The sequence below is a fragment of the Triticum urartu genome, chromosome 2 (genome assembly GCF_003073215.2).
Source record: "Triticum urartu cultivar G1812 chromosome 2, Tu2.1, whole genome shotgun sequence".
Lineage (NCBI taxonomy): Eukaryota > Viridiplantae > Streptophyta > Magnoliopsida > Poales > Poaceae > Triticum > Triticum urartu.
The window spans coordinates 477,948,732-477,964,628 of record NC_053023.1 but is presented as its reverse complement, the minus strand read 5'-3'; the positions used below and the strand labels follow the sequence as shown (position 1 = coordinate 477,964,628).

General features: G+C 44.6%; 1 protein-coding gene across 2 annotated transcripts; it reads right to left on the bottom strand.

Moving 5' to 3' along the window:
• Nucleotides 1–244: 244 nt before the first annotated feature.
• Nucleotides 245–5,597, bottom strand: LOC125538029 (cell division protein FtsZ homolog 2-1, chloroplastic-like). 2 transcript variants are annotated; one of them, XM_048701339.1, is made up of 8 exons: nt 5,342–5,597; nt 4,503–5,236; nt 4,123–4,422; nt 3,920–4,010; nt 2,266–2,390; nt 920–1,012; nt 671–736; nt 245–597 (listed from the first exon to the last, which is right to left on the bottom strand). In XM_048701339.1, exons 2-8 carry the CDS (start codon nt 5,103–5,105, stop codon nt 481–483), a joined length of 1,395 nt encoding a protein of 464 aa, XP_048557296.1. In that variant the 5' UTR covers nt 5,106–5,236; nt 5,342–5,597; the 3' UTR covers nt 245–480. The 2 variants fall into 2 exon arrangements, with proteins under 2 accessions (XP_048557296.1, XP_048557295.1); XM_048701338.1 differs by having other exon boundaries at nt 4,503–5,244; nt 5,342–5,596.
• Between the last annotated feature and the right edge of the window lie 10,300 nt (nt 5,598–15,897).

Sequence of the window (15,897 nt, the reverse complement as noted above, 5' to 3'; positions counted from 1 at the left end):
GGGCGGCTTTACGCGTCAACCGACGGACAGCACAAAACACCCCCTAAACCCAAAACTTCACTAAAATGTCACTTTTGCTCCTCCAATTTGAGTTTTAAGAAATTTGCTAGAGATGCCCTAACATCCATCAAAGCTTTGGGGATCAACTTTGGCCTGTTTGATTAGTTGGGCCTGCATCACGAATAACCGATGAATGGGACAAGGAGATAAGTAGGCATGTGGGGACATGAAGAAGAGCGCGCGATTGGACACACCAGGAAGGCAGAACATTTTCTACAACACTGATATGCTCACAGCTACACATTATTGGCAGTAGCATTCCAAGATAAAGAACAGAAAGATCAAACAAACTACAAAAAAGTAAAACCTCTACGGAAAACAGCTAGACTCTACAGGTCTGGTATCTTACAAGAGGGCATCTAATCTACGAGGGGCGAGTCTCAACAGGCATTATCTAAGAAAGGGAGCCCTGGAGAAGAGTCAAATTCGCGGGAAGCGAGAAGGTCCTCTCCTCCGAAGGAACTCGGGGATCTCCACCTTGCTGCCACCTGTGGAAGATGGATGTCGACCATTGTCTCCTTGCATTTGCTGGCCACCCTGGTTCAACACGTGAGATCACGTAAGAGATTCCCCTCAGAATCTAGACCAGTAGTTGTGCAACCGTATTTACCTTTACGGTGTGGCTTTCTGCTTCATCCTGCCGTTTAAAGCCAGTAGCGATCAATGTTATGCTAACCTGCATCGACAAAAAGTATGTGCATAAGCATTTCTAAGCAAATAATAAACAAGTTAATCGCATCTCTCCCGCAGTTGCCCAACTTGTGAGAAACTTATAGTGCAACTGTTAAATATAACCCATACATACTTAAAATGAACAGGCGTATGGAAACATGCTAAAATGAATATGCGTATGGCTTACCTGGCCATTGAGTGATGGGTCTATGACAGAACCAAATATCAGATTAGCATTTGGATCAACTAGATCGTAGATTACTTCGGCTGCAGCATTTACCTAAAAAATAAGAAAATCAGACCTCCGTATGAAAATGGTGACTACATAAGCTGATCTTGAAAATTCTATGACCGCCCTGGAAAAATGAAAGCGACACCCAGGCAACAGGTAAACTTTGATGCCGAGACCTTCAGAGCATCATCATTGTTTTTGAGGGAAGTAGCTCTTGTGAGCAAGTTTATCAACATATTTGGGTGGGTCTGGTCCAGCACCACATCTCAACCATGCAAGAGCTATGCTGGTGCCAGGAACATAATAATTGCAGTTTTGTGAAATACGAAGTTTCTTATGGGCATATAGCCATATACTGTTGTATAGATGGAAATTACCGAGTGTTGAATCTACCTCGTATGTTGCATATATTAGCAACTGATAGTTTAGTTTTGCAGGAACAAGTTGCCTAATGGAGGGAAATCAAACTTGTATGTTAACATGGTTAAAAACAATGTGTACATGTTGGTAAAAGCTGGCTCTTCATGCAGCGAAATAGATCACACCATTATCACGATTTCATAGAACATCCCTCAGCTGTTCAGAATTTGTTTCCGCCATTCAGTAACTAGTAGAAGATGGGTCTTATTTGAATGCAGGTTAATACTGAGAAAATTTGATACCCTGAAGTCCATGGTACCGACGCATATGTGACAATTTCAGATAAACACAAAATCAGTTTTTCTTATAACATAGCTAAAGGCAATAAATAAATAAAATTATGAGGTCAAAATAAAAAAGATATTAATGCTTGATCACGTCATTTCAAACTTCCAAAACTAGGCCAACCAAAGTATTGAAATTCATGTAGAACACAATCTAATCGGACGTTGAACCCCTCTAAATAACTTAATTCTATATATAGTATTATTGCATTATTACTCTGTTTTGTGGGATCACTCAAAATCAATCAACAGGAGCCTGAGAGAAACACCCACAACAAACAAAGCAATTAAAATGTGGCCCCAGTCGATTTAGAAGGCAAACTAGCTGCTACACCACAAATGCCAGGTGTCTGTTCCCTATAAAGTCGTTATCATACCCACTTGGATTGATATTGTCATGTACGAATAAAACATAATACTACTTGGTGTATCCTAGTAGCAACTTTTCTGTTTAATGTATTCATGTCATATTAGATGTATGGCAACTAGACAACCATATAAAAGAGTGCACAGAACATTAACCTACAAAAACTAAGTTCACCAAACAATATACGGCGTGAGAAAATCAGCAAAAAACTGTCAAATAGATGGACCAACCTCAAACAAAGTCAAATCATTTCCTCCAGTGATATTCCACACGATGCCTGTAGCCCTCTCAATTCCAATATCTAGCAGTGGTGACTGAATGGCATTAAGAGCGGCGTCTCTTGCTCTTGACTTGCCTGAAAATTTAAGGCAACACAACAAAATAAAAAAAAAGATTAAAATTCAATTCAGTCAAGTATGGCTGTATGGCATCTGCATGGAAACTGCAAACTACAGCACTATACCAAGAAAACTGAACTCAATTTGTCAGTGTCGACCTGGCATGTATGATGTATTAATAGTTGGTTCTTGTATTGTACACATATGAACCGTGTGTTGACCATTAATTTTATCATGTGCCTAGTATGGCATGTAAATTTGTTTCGTTGTTATTAGTCAACAATAACAGTGTAGGACATAAGGTGAAGAAATGGTCAGTGTTATTACCTTGATGCCATAAGGTGAAAAACACAACAATTCTGAAGCTATAATACATCCACAGATTCAAGTGTTGGTAGCATGCATAGGAGCTAATAGCCTAATACAGCGTTAGCTTTGAACATTACTTTTTTTTGGAGCAATTTTAAGGTACCCTGGTACACCACCTGGGTGTTAAGGAGTACCAGTGAAATCTAGCCCTTGATGCATAGGGGTATTTTAGGTTTTTAATCATATTCTTCTTACTAGGAGCAAACCAATAGAACACTATACATATACTCCCTCCGTTCCGAATTACTTGTCGCAGGTATGGATGTATCTAGATGTATTTCAGTTCTAGATACATTCATTTCTGCGACGAGTAATTTGGAACGGAGGGAGTACATATAAATTGCCGCAGTGATGGGAGTGGCGATAACTATGGCATCACACAAAACTTGCTGACTTTGCAACAATTGAGGCCCGCCGCCACCATCTCCATAACTGCACATATTCGCTCCCCCATAGCATCCTTAGCAGGCGCGTTCGCCGGAGCTGACCGTCGATGGCCGGATACAGAGAATTACTCGATGATGTCAATTCTTGTTTAATCTCGCTGGATCCGACGGCAATTTGTGAGAAACAAGTAGCAGATCTCATCTTTTAATCTCTGTCTGTTCTTCAGCCATTAATTGTTTATTTAGGAAGTCTTTTTAATCTCCAGCTGTTCCTGAGCAATTAAGTTCTTATTTAGGAAGATAGCATTCTATTCACGGTTATCGCTGCAGCCAAACCTGCCATGCTCACCGCATCCATATGCACGTACTGACGTGTGTGACCATAGATCTGAGCTTATATTCACACTTAATTCTCTCCAAGTTACTATTTTACCCCTGAAACCAGGTACTCCTACATATTTTGTGGCAGTACTCCATAATACTTTTCTTGGAGTACCAGTAAACAACGACCCTTAGATCTAAGACAATAGATGACTAATAATAATTTGGGGGCACTATAAAAGAGCTCTTTTTGAACCGAAATCTTCGAACACTACTCAACATCACATTGTGGCAGGCAATCACTTTTCTCTATTTAACATTGTTTGCTCCTAGCTGTGTCATGCAATGAAGTCTTCTCAATAAACAGGGTGCAAACTAGAATTCAACTTGCAAAGAATGGAGCTAGATGTGTGCAGCAATCATATAAATATCAAGAAAAAAACACCAGCAGCTTATTTCAGATGCAATACCTGTTGCAGTCCCTATACCCATCAAAGATGACCCTGCATTTTGCATTATGGCTCGCACATCTGCAAAATCTACATTAACCAACCCAGGAACCTGCAAGAGGAAGAGGACATTAAATCTATGCAAGTTATATATCTCTGATATGCTAATTCATTCTCCCACCTTATGTGATAAGAGTTTCAAATGCATACGTCAGTTTACTTACCGTAATGATATCAGAGATACCGCGAATTCCTTGCCAAAGAATATCATCAGCCAAGTTGAATGCTTCCGTGACAGGAGTGTTTGGAGAAACAGCAGACAACAGCTTGTCATTTGGGATGACAATGAGAGTGTCCACACTATTTCTCAAGGCTGATATTCCTTCTTGAGCCTGAACTGCACGCCTCCTCCCCTCAAATGAAAAGGGCGTTGTGACAATACCCACTGTCAGTATACCCATGGACTTGGCAATTCCAGCAATTACAGGAGCACCTCCAGTTCCAGTTCCTCCACCCATTCCAGCCTGCAATATGGACACAGGAACAGTATTATCATACCTCCACATATAACATGATAGTTTCATATGAAGGGGGTGACATTTACCGTGACAAAAACCATGTCAGCACCATGAAGTGCTTCCTCTATGGACTCACAGCTCTCCTTGGCGGCATTCATCCCAATATCAGGGTTCCCACCCGCACCCAAACCCCGAGTGAGCTCCTGCCCAATCTGCAGCCTGTTCTGGGAATGCACCGGGGACATCCTTATCGCCTGGACATCGGTGTTGACGATCCAAAACTCGACACCATTCATGGAGTACTCAATCATCCTGTTGACAGCATTCGAACCCCCACCCCCGACTCCGACGACCTTGATCTTGGCAGCGTTGTAATCGTCCTGGCTCGGCGGCACCCCCAGCCCCTCCAACGTGCTCCCATCAGAAGAAGCTTTCCTTGGGTTAATAGCCTCGTCATTCTGCTCGCCTCGGAGCAGGGACACCTCCGGGTGAAGGTCCAGGAAGGAGTCTTTCTTCTGAAACGAGTTGGCGCTGCGTGGGGTTGCGCGACACCTGAAGCGAGAGTGGCCTGAAAATGGAACGCTTCTGACCAATGCCCTCCCAGATGCAGCCCCGAGGCTCCCGGCTTCGTTCCTCCATCCCGGCGACGGCGGGGTGAGCTGCGTGAAGCAGGGCAGCTGCGTCGCCATCCCAGCGAGCTGAATGGCACGCAGAGGCGGATCCAGATGGTGTGCCTAGCGTGCCGGTGCACACCCAGAAAATTCGGAGGTTGGTTTGTAGGACGGGAACGGCGATGGCGGCGGCGGGGAAGAAGGCGGACCTGCAGCTCTAGGGCACGGCAAAGTCTAAAGATTGGGTTGCATAAAAAAGATACAATGAAATGTAGAAGAAATTTGGGGCGGAAGAGACGAGGTCAGTCCCTTACCACGAGCGACTCAGGCCGGACCGCGCTGAAATCCCAAGATATCGCCGCCGCGTGCTTCACAAAAGAATCAGCGAGCACTTGAGATTTGGGGACGGAGGTGGAGAATTTGAGGTGGTTGGCCGCCGACGGGAGGAGTGGGGTTTCAGTTCCGGAGGTGGTAGAATCCGGAATCTGTTTTTTGTTGGGTTTGCGGCTTCTCCTAAACCCCTACCCACCTGGCTCTGGCTGTGTGAGCCGGAACAGCTGGTTCTGTTTGCTTCCAAAACTGAATTTAGTGGTATGATGAATTGTATCATTGTCCGTTGCTACTGTAAAGATGTCAATTAGTGGTGGCATTTTGTTTGCCTCCTTGTCCCATACTATCACCAGGTGTTAGATTTCTTGCAAAGTGTGAGATGTTGTCATGGCTCGCAAAGTTAGAGCCTTTTTGTTTTATTGAAGCAAACTGTTGGCTGTCTCGTTGTTTTATTTGTAGCAGCACATGAGTTTTGGCTAGCACTATCTAAAAAGCATTATTTTAATCGCGGCTATGACAATGCAGTCCTACAAATATGTTTGCAGATAAGGGGAATAGAAAATAGTATGTTTTGTCTCCTCAAGGATACACCACGGGAGGTGCACCGGGGCCCCAACTCCGTCCGCCATCGGTTCCCTCCCCTCCTTCCTCCTCCCTCGCCGCCGTCGAAGGCAGTCGCCGGATCCCCGCTCCTGCAAGGGACAGTGGCGGCGAGGCCTTTGGTTGCTCCTCTGCCTCGGGTCAGGTGAGGGCCTGGATCTGAAGCGGTGGCCTCGATTGGTGTGGGCGGCGTCCTTCCATCGGTGATGGGCGTTCGTCACAGCGGTCGGTCAGACTTCCTTGGCTTCTTGGGCAGCAGGACCCCGGTGGAAGACGGTCGTGGAGTGAGGTGGTTCCCCGTGCGCCTCTCGTCAGATCTGCGGTGGACCATCCTAGCGCGCGGTTCTCCCCATCGGCTAATCCAAATCTCGGGCGTCCGTGCTCGAAGGTGTTGATGGCGAACCAGGTGGGTGATGGGGTGAGAGCTTGTCCAGTGGACACCTCTAACCGCCGCAGCCGGCCACGTCGTTGATGGTGCTCTGGTCGTTTCCCCTCCTTGGTGGCGACGGTGAGGTCAACCCCCTGCTCACTCCTCCCTCTGTGCCCAGGTGAAAACCCTAGTCCCCCGTGAATGGGCGGTAGCGGCGCCATGGCGTCGTCACCTTCTTGGAGGCGTCGTCTTGGGCATTGAGCTAGAAGGTGTGCACGGCGAGCTTGGATGGTTCCCGGTGCCGGAGGTGGTGCGGTGTGGCATCTATCGCGTCAACGACAACGGGTCTAGGCGGCATGGCGCTGCGGGGTCTAGGCAATGGACATGTGTTGATTGACGCGCGTAGGGTGGTGGCGTTGTCTGGCGTCGATGGCAGTTGGCCCTGGGAAGGTCAATGCGTGGATCTCTCCTGAGTTTGGGACTGCAGAAGTGGCGGTGGCAGAAGCTGGAGCGTACGCATGTGGTGCATGATGAGGGTCTGCTAGACTAGTTGGTGATCTCGGTTCGCCAAAGGGCAGCTGAAGGAAATATGCCCTAGAGGCAATAATAAAGTTATTATTTATTTCCTTATTTCATGATAAATGTTTATTATTCATGCTAGAATTGTATTAACCGGAAACATAATACATGTGTGAATACATAGACAAACAGAGTGTCACTAGTATGCCTCTACTTGACTAGCTCATTAATCAAAGATGGTTATGTTTCCTAACCATAGACAAAGAGTTGTTATTTGATTAATGGGATCACATCATTAGATGAATGATCTGATTGACATGACCCATTCCATTAGCTTAGCACCCGATCGTTTAGTATGTTGCTATTGCTTTCTTCATGACTTATACATGTTCCTATGACTATGAGATTATGCAACTCCCGTTTGCCGGAGGAACACTTTGTGTGCTACCAAACGTCACAACTTAACTGGGTGATTATAAAGGAGCTCTACAGGTGTCTCCAAAGGTACATGTTGGGTTGGCATATTTTGAGATTAGGATTTGTCACTTCGATTGTCGGAGAGGTATCTCTGGGCCCTCTCGGTAATGCACATCACTTAAGCCTTGCAAGCATTGCAACTAATGAGTTAGTTGCGGGATGATGTATTACAGAACGAGTAAACAGACTTGCCAGTAACGAGATTGAACTAGGTATAGGATACCGACGATCGAATCTCGGGCAAGTAACATACCGATGACAAAGGGAACAACGTATGTTGTTATGCGGTCTGACCGATAAAAGATCTTCGTAGAATATGTAGGAACCAATATGGGCATCCAGGTCCCGCTATTGGTTATTGACCAGAGACGTGTCTCGGTCATGTCTACATTGTTCTCGAACCCGTAGGGTCCGCACGCTTAAGGTTTCGATGATAGTTATATTATGAGTTTATGCATTTTGATGTACCGAAGGTTGTTCGGAGTCCCGGATGTGATCACAGACATGACGAGGAGTCTCGAAATGGTCGAGACATAAAGATTGATATATTGGAAGCCTATGTTTGAATATCGGAAGTGTTCCGGGTGAAATCGGGATTTTACCGGAGTACCGGGAGGTTACCGGAACCCCCTGGTATATGGGCCTTAGTGGGCCTTAGTGGAAGAGAGGAGAGGTAGCCAGAAGTGGGCCGCGCGCCCCTCCCCCCCCCTTGGTCCGAATAGGACAAGGAGAGGGGGTCGGCCCCCCCTTTGTTCTCTCTCTTCTCTTCCCCCCTTACCGAATCCTATTCCAACTAGGAAAGGGGGGAGTCCTACTCCCGGAGGGAGTAGGACTCCTCCTGGCGCGCCTCTCCTGGCCGGCCGCACTCCCCCCCTTGAGCCTTTATATACGGAGGCAGGGGCACCCCCTAGAGATACAAGTTGATCCACGTGATCATATTCTTAGCCGTGTGCGGTGCCCCCTTCCACCATAGTCCTCGATAATATTGTAGCGGTGCTTAGGCGAAGCCCTGCGACAGTAGTACATCAAGATCGTCACCACGCCGTCGTGCTGACGAAACTCTTCTCCGACACTTTGCTGGATCGGAGTCCGGGGATCGTCATCGAGCTGAACGTGTGCTAGAACTCGGAGGTGCCGCAGTTTCGGTGCTTGATCGGTCGGGCCGTGAAGACGTACAACTACATCAACCAAGTTAACGCTTCCGCTGTCGGTCTACAACGGTACGTAGATCACACTCTCCTCTCTCGTTGCTATGCATCACCATGATCTTGCGTGTGCGTAGGAAATTTTTTGAAATTACTACGTTCCCCAACAGTGGCATCCGAGCCTAGGTTTTATATGTTGATGTTATATGCACGAGTAGAACACAAGTGAGTTGTGGGCGATATAAGTCATACTGCTTACCAGCATGTCATACTTTGGTTCGGCGGTATTGTTGGACGAAGTGGCCCGGACCGACATTACGTGTACGCTTACGCGAGACCGGTTATCCTGCGTGCTTTGCACATAGGTGGCTTGCGGGTGACAGTTTCTCCAACTTTGGTTGAACCAAGTGTGGCTACGCCCGGTCCTTGCGAAGGTTAAAACAGCACCAATTTGACAAACTATCGTTGTGGTTTTGATGCGTAGGTAAGATTGGTTCTTGCTTAAGCCCGTAGCAGCCACGTAAAACTTGCAACAACAAAGTAGAGGACGTCTAACTTGTTTTTGCAGGGCATGTTGTGATGTGATATGGTCAAGACATGATGCTAAATTTTATTGTATGAGATGATCATGTTTTGTAACCGAGTTATCGGCAACTGGCAGGAGCCATATGGTTGTCGCTTTGTTGTATGTAATGCAATCGCGCTGTAATGCTTTACTTTATCACTAAGCGGTAGCGATAGTCGTGGAAGCATAAGATTGGCGAGACGACAACGATGCTACGATGGAGATCAAGGTGTCGCGCCGGTGACGATGGTGATCATGACGGTGCTTCGGAGATGGAGATCACAAGCACAAGATGATGATGGCCATATCATATCACTTATATTGATTGCATGTGATGTTTATCTTTTATGCATCTTATCTTGCTTTGTTTGACGGTAGCATTATAAGATGATCTCTCACTAATTATCAAGAAGTGTTCTCCCTGAGTATGCACCGTTGCGAAAGTTCTTCGTCCTGAGACACCACGTGATGATCGGGTGTGATAGGCTCTACGTTCAAATACAACGGGTGCAAAACAGTTGCACACGCGGAATACTCAGGTTATACTTGACGAGCCAAGCATATACAGATATGGCCTCGGAACACGGAGATTGAAAGGTCGAGCATGAATCATATAGTAGATATGATCAACATAGTGATGTTCACCAATGAAACTACTCCATCTCACGTGATGATCGGACATGGTTTAGTTGATTTGGATCACGTGATCACTTAGAGGATTAGAGGGATGTCTATCTAAGTGGGAGTTCTTTAAGTAATATGATTAATTGAACTTAAATTTATCATGAACTTAGTCCTGGTAGTATTTTGCAAATCATGTTGTAGATCAATAGTTCGCGTTGTTGCTTCCCTGTGTTTATTTTGATATGTTCCTAGAGAAAATTGTGTTGAAAGATGTTAGTAGCAATGATGCGGATTGGATCCGTGATCTGAGGTTTATCCTCATTGCTGCACAGAAGAATTATGTCCTTGATGCACCGCTAGGTGACAGACCTATTGCAGGAGCAGATGCAGACGTTATGAACGTTTGGCTAGCTCAATATGATGACTACTTAATAGTTTAGTGCACCATGCTTAACGGCTTAGAATCAGGACCTCAAAAGACGTTTTGAACGTCATGGACCATATGAGATGTTCCAGGAGTTGAAGTTAATATTTCATGCAAATACCCGAGTTGAGAGATATGAAGTCTCCAACAAGTTCTATAGCCAAAAGATGGAGGAGAATCGCTCAACTAGTGAGCATGTGCTCAGATTGTCTGGGTACTACAATCGCTTGAATCAAGTGGGAGTTAATCTTCCAGATAAGATAGTGATTGATAGAATTCTCTAGTCACCATCACCAAGTTAGTAGAACTTCGTGATGAACTATAGTATGCAAGGGATGACGAAAACGACTCCCGAGCTTTTCATGATGATGAAATCGATGAAGGTAGAAGTCAAGAAAAAGCATCAAGTGTTGATGGTAGATAAGACCACTAGTTTCAATAAAAGGGCAAAGGGAAGAAGGAGAACTTCAAGAAAACAGCAAGCAAGTTGCTGCTCAAGTGAAGAAGCCCAAGTCTGGTCCTAAGCCTGAGACTAAGTGCTTCTACTGTAAAGGGACTGGTCACTGGAAGCGGAACTGCCCCAAGTATTTGGCGGATAAGAAGGATGGCAAAGTGAACAAAGGTATATTTGATATACAGATTATTAATGTGTATTTTACTAGTGTTCGTAACAACCCCTCGGTATTTGATACTGGTACAGTTGCTAAGAGTAGTAACTCGAAACGGGAGTTGCAGAATGAACAGAAACTAGTTAAGGGTGAAGTGACGATGTGTGTTGGAAGTAGTTCCAAGATTGATATGATCATCATCGCACACTCCCTATGTTGGGGAACGTTGCAGAAAACAAAAAATTTCCTACTCGTTTCACCAAGATCCATCTAGGATTTCATCTAGCAACGAGTCATCGGAAGCATCTACATACCTTTGTAGATCGCGCACGGAAGCGTTCAAAGAACGGTGATGATGTAGTCGAACACGACGTGATCCAAATCACCGATGACCAAGCGCCGAACGGACGGCACCTCCGCGTTCAACACACGTACGGGACAGGAGACGTCTCCTCCTTCTTGATCCAGCAAGGGGAAGGAGAGGTTGATGAAGATCCAGCAGCACGACGGCGTGGTGGTGGATGCAGGGCGTCACAGTAGCAGGGCTTCGCCTATACTACGAGAGAGAGACGTAACGGGGAGAGAGGGAGGCGCCAGGGGCTGGTGTATGAAGTCCCTCCCTCTCCTCAACTATATATAGGGGTGCCAAGGGGGGGCGCCGGCCCTAGTAGATGGATCTACTAGGGGGGGCGGCGGCCAAGGGGTGGGGGGCTTGCCCCCCAAGCAAGGGGGCGCCCCCCTTAGGGTTTCCCCCACCCCTAGCCGCATGGGCCCTTGGGGGGTTGGCGCCCCAGCCCACTTTGGGCTGGGTCCCTTCCCACTTCAGCCCATGGGGCCCTCCGGGATAGGTGACCCCACCCGGTGGACCCCCGGGACCCTTCCGGTGGTCCCGGTACAATACCGGCGACCCCGAAACTTGTCCCGATGGCCGAAACAGCACTTCCTATATATAATTCTTTACCTCCGGACCATTCCAGAACTCCTCGTGACGTCCGGGATCTCATCCGGGACTCCGAACAATATTCGGGTTACTGCATATTCATATCTTCACAACCCTAGCGTCACCGAACCTTAAGTGTGTAGACCCTACGGGTTTGGGAGACAAGCAGACATGACCGAGACGACTCTCCGGTCAATAACCAACAGCGGGATCTGGATACCCATGTTGGCTCCCACATGCTCCACGATAATCTCATCGGATGAACCACGATGTCGAGGATTCAATCAACCCCGTATGCAATTCCCTTTGTCAATCGATATGTTACTTGCCCGAGATTCGATCGTCGGTATCCCAATACCTCGTTCAATCTCGTTACCGACAAGTCACTTTACTCGTACCGTAATGCATGATCCCGCGACCAGATACTTGGTCACTTTGAGCTCATTATGATGATGCATTACCGAGTGGGCCCGGTGATACCTCTCCGTCATACGGAGTGACAAATCCCAGTCTTGATCCATGTCAACCCAACAGACACTTTCGGAGATACCCATAGTATACCTTTATAGTCACCCAGTTACGTTGTGACGTTTGGTATACCCAAAGCACTCCTACGGTATCCGGGAGTTACACGATCTCATGGTCTAAGGAAAAGATACTTGACATTGGAAAACTCTAGCAAACGAACTATACGATCTTGTGCTATGTTTAGGATTGGGTCTTGTCCATCACATCATTCTCCTAATGATGTGATCTCGTTATCAATGACATCCAATGTCCATAGTCAGGAAACCATGACTTCTGTTGATCAACGAGCTAGTCAACTAGAGGCTTACTAGGGACATGTTGGTGTCTATTATTCACACATGTATTACGATTTCCGGATAACACAATTATAGCAATGAATAAAGACAATTATCATGAACAAGGAAATATAATAATAATGCTTTTATTATTGCCTCTAGGGCATATTTCCAACACCCTATACTTTCGGGATTAGTGTTGAACCTAAATAAGTGTTATTTGGTGTTTGCGTTGAGCATGAATATGATTTGATCATGTTTATTGCAATACGGTTATTCATTTAAGTTAGAGAATAATTGTTGTTCTGTTTACATGAATAAAACCTTATATGGTTACACACCCAATGAAAATAGTTCGTTGGATCTCGATCATAGTGATACACATAATCATAATATTGAAACCAAAAGATACAAAGTTAATAATGATAGTGCAACTTATTTGTGGCACTGCCGTTTAGGTCATATTGGTGTAAAGCGCATGAAGAAACTCCATGCTGATGGGATTTTGGAATCACTTGATTATGAATCACTTGATGCTTGCGAACCATGCCTTATGGGCAAGATGACTAAAACTCCGTTCTCCGGAACAATGGAGCGAGCAACTGACTTATTGGAAATAATACATACTGATGTATGTGATCCGATGAGTGTTGAGGCTCACGGCAGGTATCGTTATTTTCTGACCTTCACAGATGATTTGAGCAGATATGGGTATATCTACTTGATGAAACATAAGTCTGAAACGTTTGAAAAGTTCAAAGAATTTCAGAGTGAAGTTGAAAATCATCGTAACAAGAAAATAAAGTTTCTATGATCTGATCATGGAGGAGAATATTTGAGTTACGAGTTTGGTGTACATTTGAAACAATGCGGAATAGTTTCGCAACTCACGCCACCCGGAACACCACAGCGTAATGGTGTGTCCGAACGTCGTAATCGTACTTTACTAGATATGGTGCGATCTATGATGTCTCTTACTGATTTACCACTATCGTTTTGGGGTTATGCATTAAAGACAGCTGCATTCACGTTTAAAAGGGCACCATCTAAGTCCGTTGAGACGACACAATCTGAACTGTGGTTTGGAAAGAAACCAAAGTTGTCGTTTCTTAAAGTTTGGATTGTGATGCTTATATGAAAAAGTTTCATCCTGATAAGCTCAAACCCAAATCGGAGAAATATGTCTTCATAGGATACCCAAAGGAGACTGTTGGGTACACCTTCTATCACAGATCCGAAGGCAAGACATTCATTGCTAAGAATGGATCCTTTCTAGAGAAGGAGTTTCTCTTGAAAGAAGTGAGTGGGAGGAAAGTAGAACTTGATGAGGTAATTGTACCTGCTCCCTTATTGGAAAGTAGTTCATCACAGAAATCTGTTCTTGTGACTACTACACCAATTAGTGAGGAAGCTAATGATGATGATCATGTAACTTCAGATCAAGTCACTACCGAATCTCGTAGGTAAACCAGAGTGAGATCCGCACCAGAGTGGTACGGTAATCCTGTTCTGGAAGTCATGTTACTAGACCATGACGAACTTGCGAACTATGAGGAAGCGATGATGAGCCCAAATTCCGCGAAATGGTTTGAGGCCATGAAATCTGAGATATGATCCATGTATGAGAACAAGGTATGGGCTTTGATGGATTTGCCCGATGATCGGCAAGCCATAGAAAATAAATGGATCTTCAAGAGGAAGACGGACGCTGATAGTAGTGTTACTATCTACAAAGCTAGAATTGTCGCAAAAGTTTTTGACAAGTTCAAGGTGTTTACTACGATGAGAGTTTCTAGCTCGTATCTATGCTTAAGTCTATCCAAATCATGTTAGCAATTGCCGCATTTTTATGAAATCTGGCAAATGGATAAACAAAAACTACATTCCTTAATGGATTTACAGAAGAGTTGTATATGATGCAACCAGAAGGTTTTGTCAATCCTAAAGGTGCTAAACAAAATATGCAAGCTCCAGCGATCCATCTATGGACTGGTGCAAGCATCTCGGAGTTGGAATATACGCTTTGATAAGTTGATCAAAGCATATAGTTTTATGCAGACTTGCGGTGAAGCCTGTATTTACTAGAAAGTGAGTGGGAGCACTACAACATTTCTGATAAGTATATGTGAATGACATATTGTTGATCAGAGATAATGTAGAATTATTCTGCAAAGCATAAAGGAGTGTTTGAAAGGAGTTTTTCAAAGAAAGACCTCGGTGAAGCTGCTTACATATTGAGCATCAAGATCTATAGAGATAGATCAAGACGCTTGATAAGTTTTTTCAATAAGTACAAACCTTGACAAGATTTTGAAGTAGTTCAAAATGGAGCAGTCAAAGAAAGAGTTCTTGCCTGTGTTACAAGGTGTGAAGTTGAGTAAGACTCAAAGCCCGACCACGGCAGAAGATAGAAAGAGAATGAAAGTCATTCCCTATGCCTTGGCCATAGGTTCTATAAAGTATGCCATGCTGTGTACCAGATCTATTGTATACCCTACACTGATTTTGGCAAGGGAGTACAATAGTGATCTAGGAGTAGATCACTGGATAGCGGTCAAAATTATCCTTAGTGGAATAAGGATATGTTTCTCGATTATGGACATGACAAAAAGGGTTCGTCGTGGTTACGTCGATGCAAGTTTTGACACTGATCCAGATGACTCTAAGTCTCAATCTGGATACATATTGAAAGTGGGAGCAATTAGCTAGAGTAGCTCTGTGCAGAGCATTGTTGACATAGAAATTTGTAAAATACATACGGATCTGAATGTGGCAGACACGTTGACTAAATTTCTCTCACAAGCAAAACATGATCATTCTTTGGGTGTTAATCACACAGCGATGTGAACTAGATTACTGAATCTAGTAAACCCTTTGGGTGTTGGTCACATGGCGATGTGAACTATGGGTATTAATCACATGATGATGTGAACTATCGATGTTAATCACATGGTGATGTGATCTAGATTATTGACTCTAGTGCAAGTGGGAGACTGAAGGAAATATGCCCTAGAGGCAATAATAAAGTTATTATTTATTTCCTTATTTCATGATAAATGTTTATTATTCATGCTAGAATTGTATTAACCGGAAACATAATACATGTGTGAATACATAGACAAACAGAGTGTCACTAGTATGCCTCTACTTGACTAGCTCATTAATCAAAGATGGTTATGTTTCCTAACCATAAACAAAGAGTTGTTATTTTATTAACGGGATCACATCATTAGATGAATGATCTGATTGACATGACCCATTCCATTAGCTTAGCACCCGATCGTTTAGTATGTTGCTATTGCTTTCTTCATGACTTATACATGTTCCTATGACCATGAGATTATGCAACTCCCGTTTGCCGGAGGAACACTTTGTGTGCTACCAAACGTCACAACGTAACTGGGTGATTATAAAGGAGCTCTACAGGTGTCTCCAAAGGTACATGTTGGGTTGGCGTATTTCGAG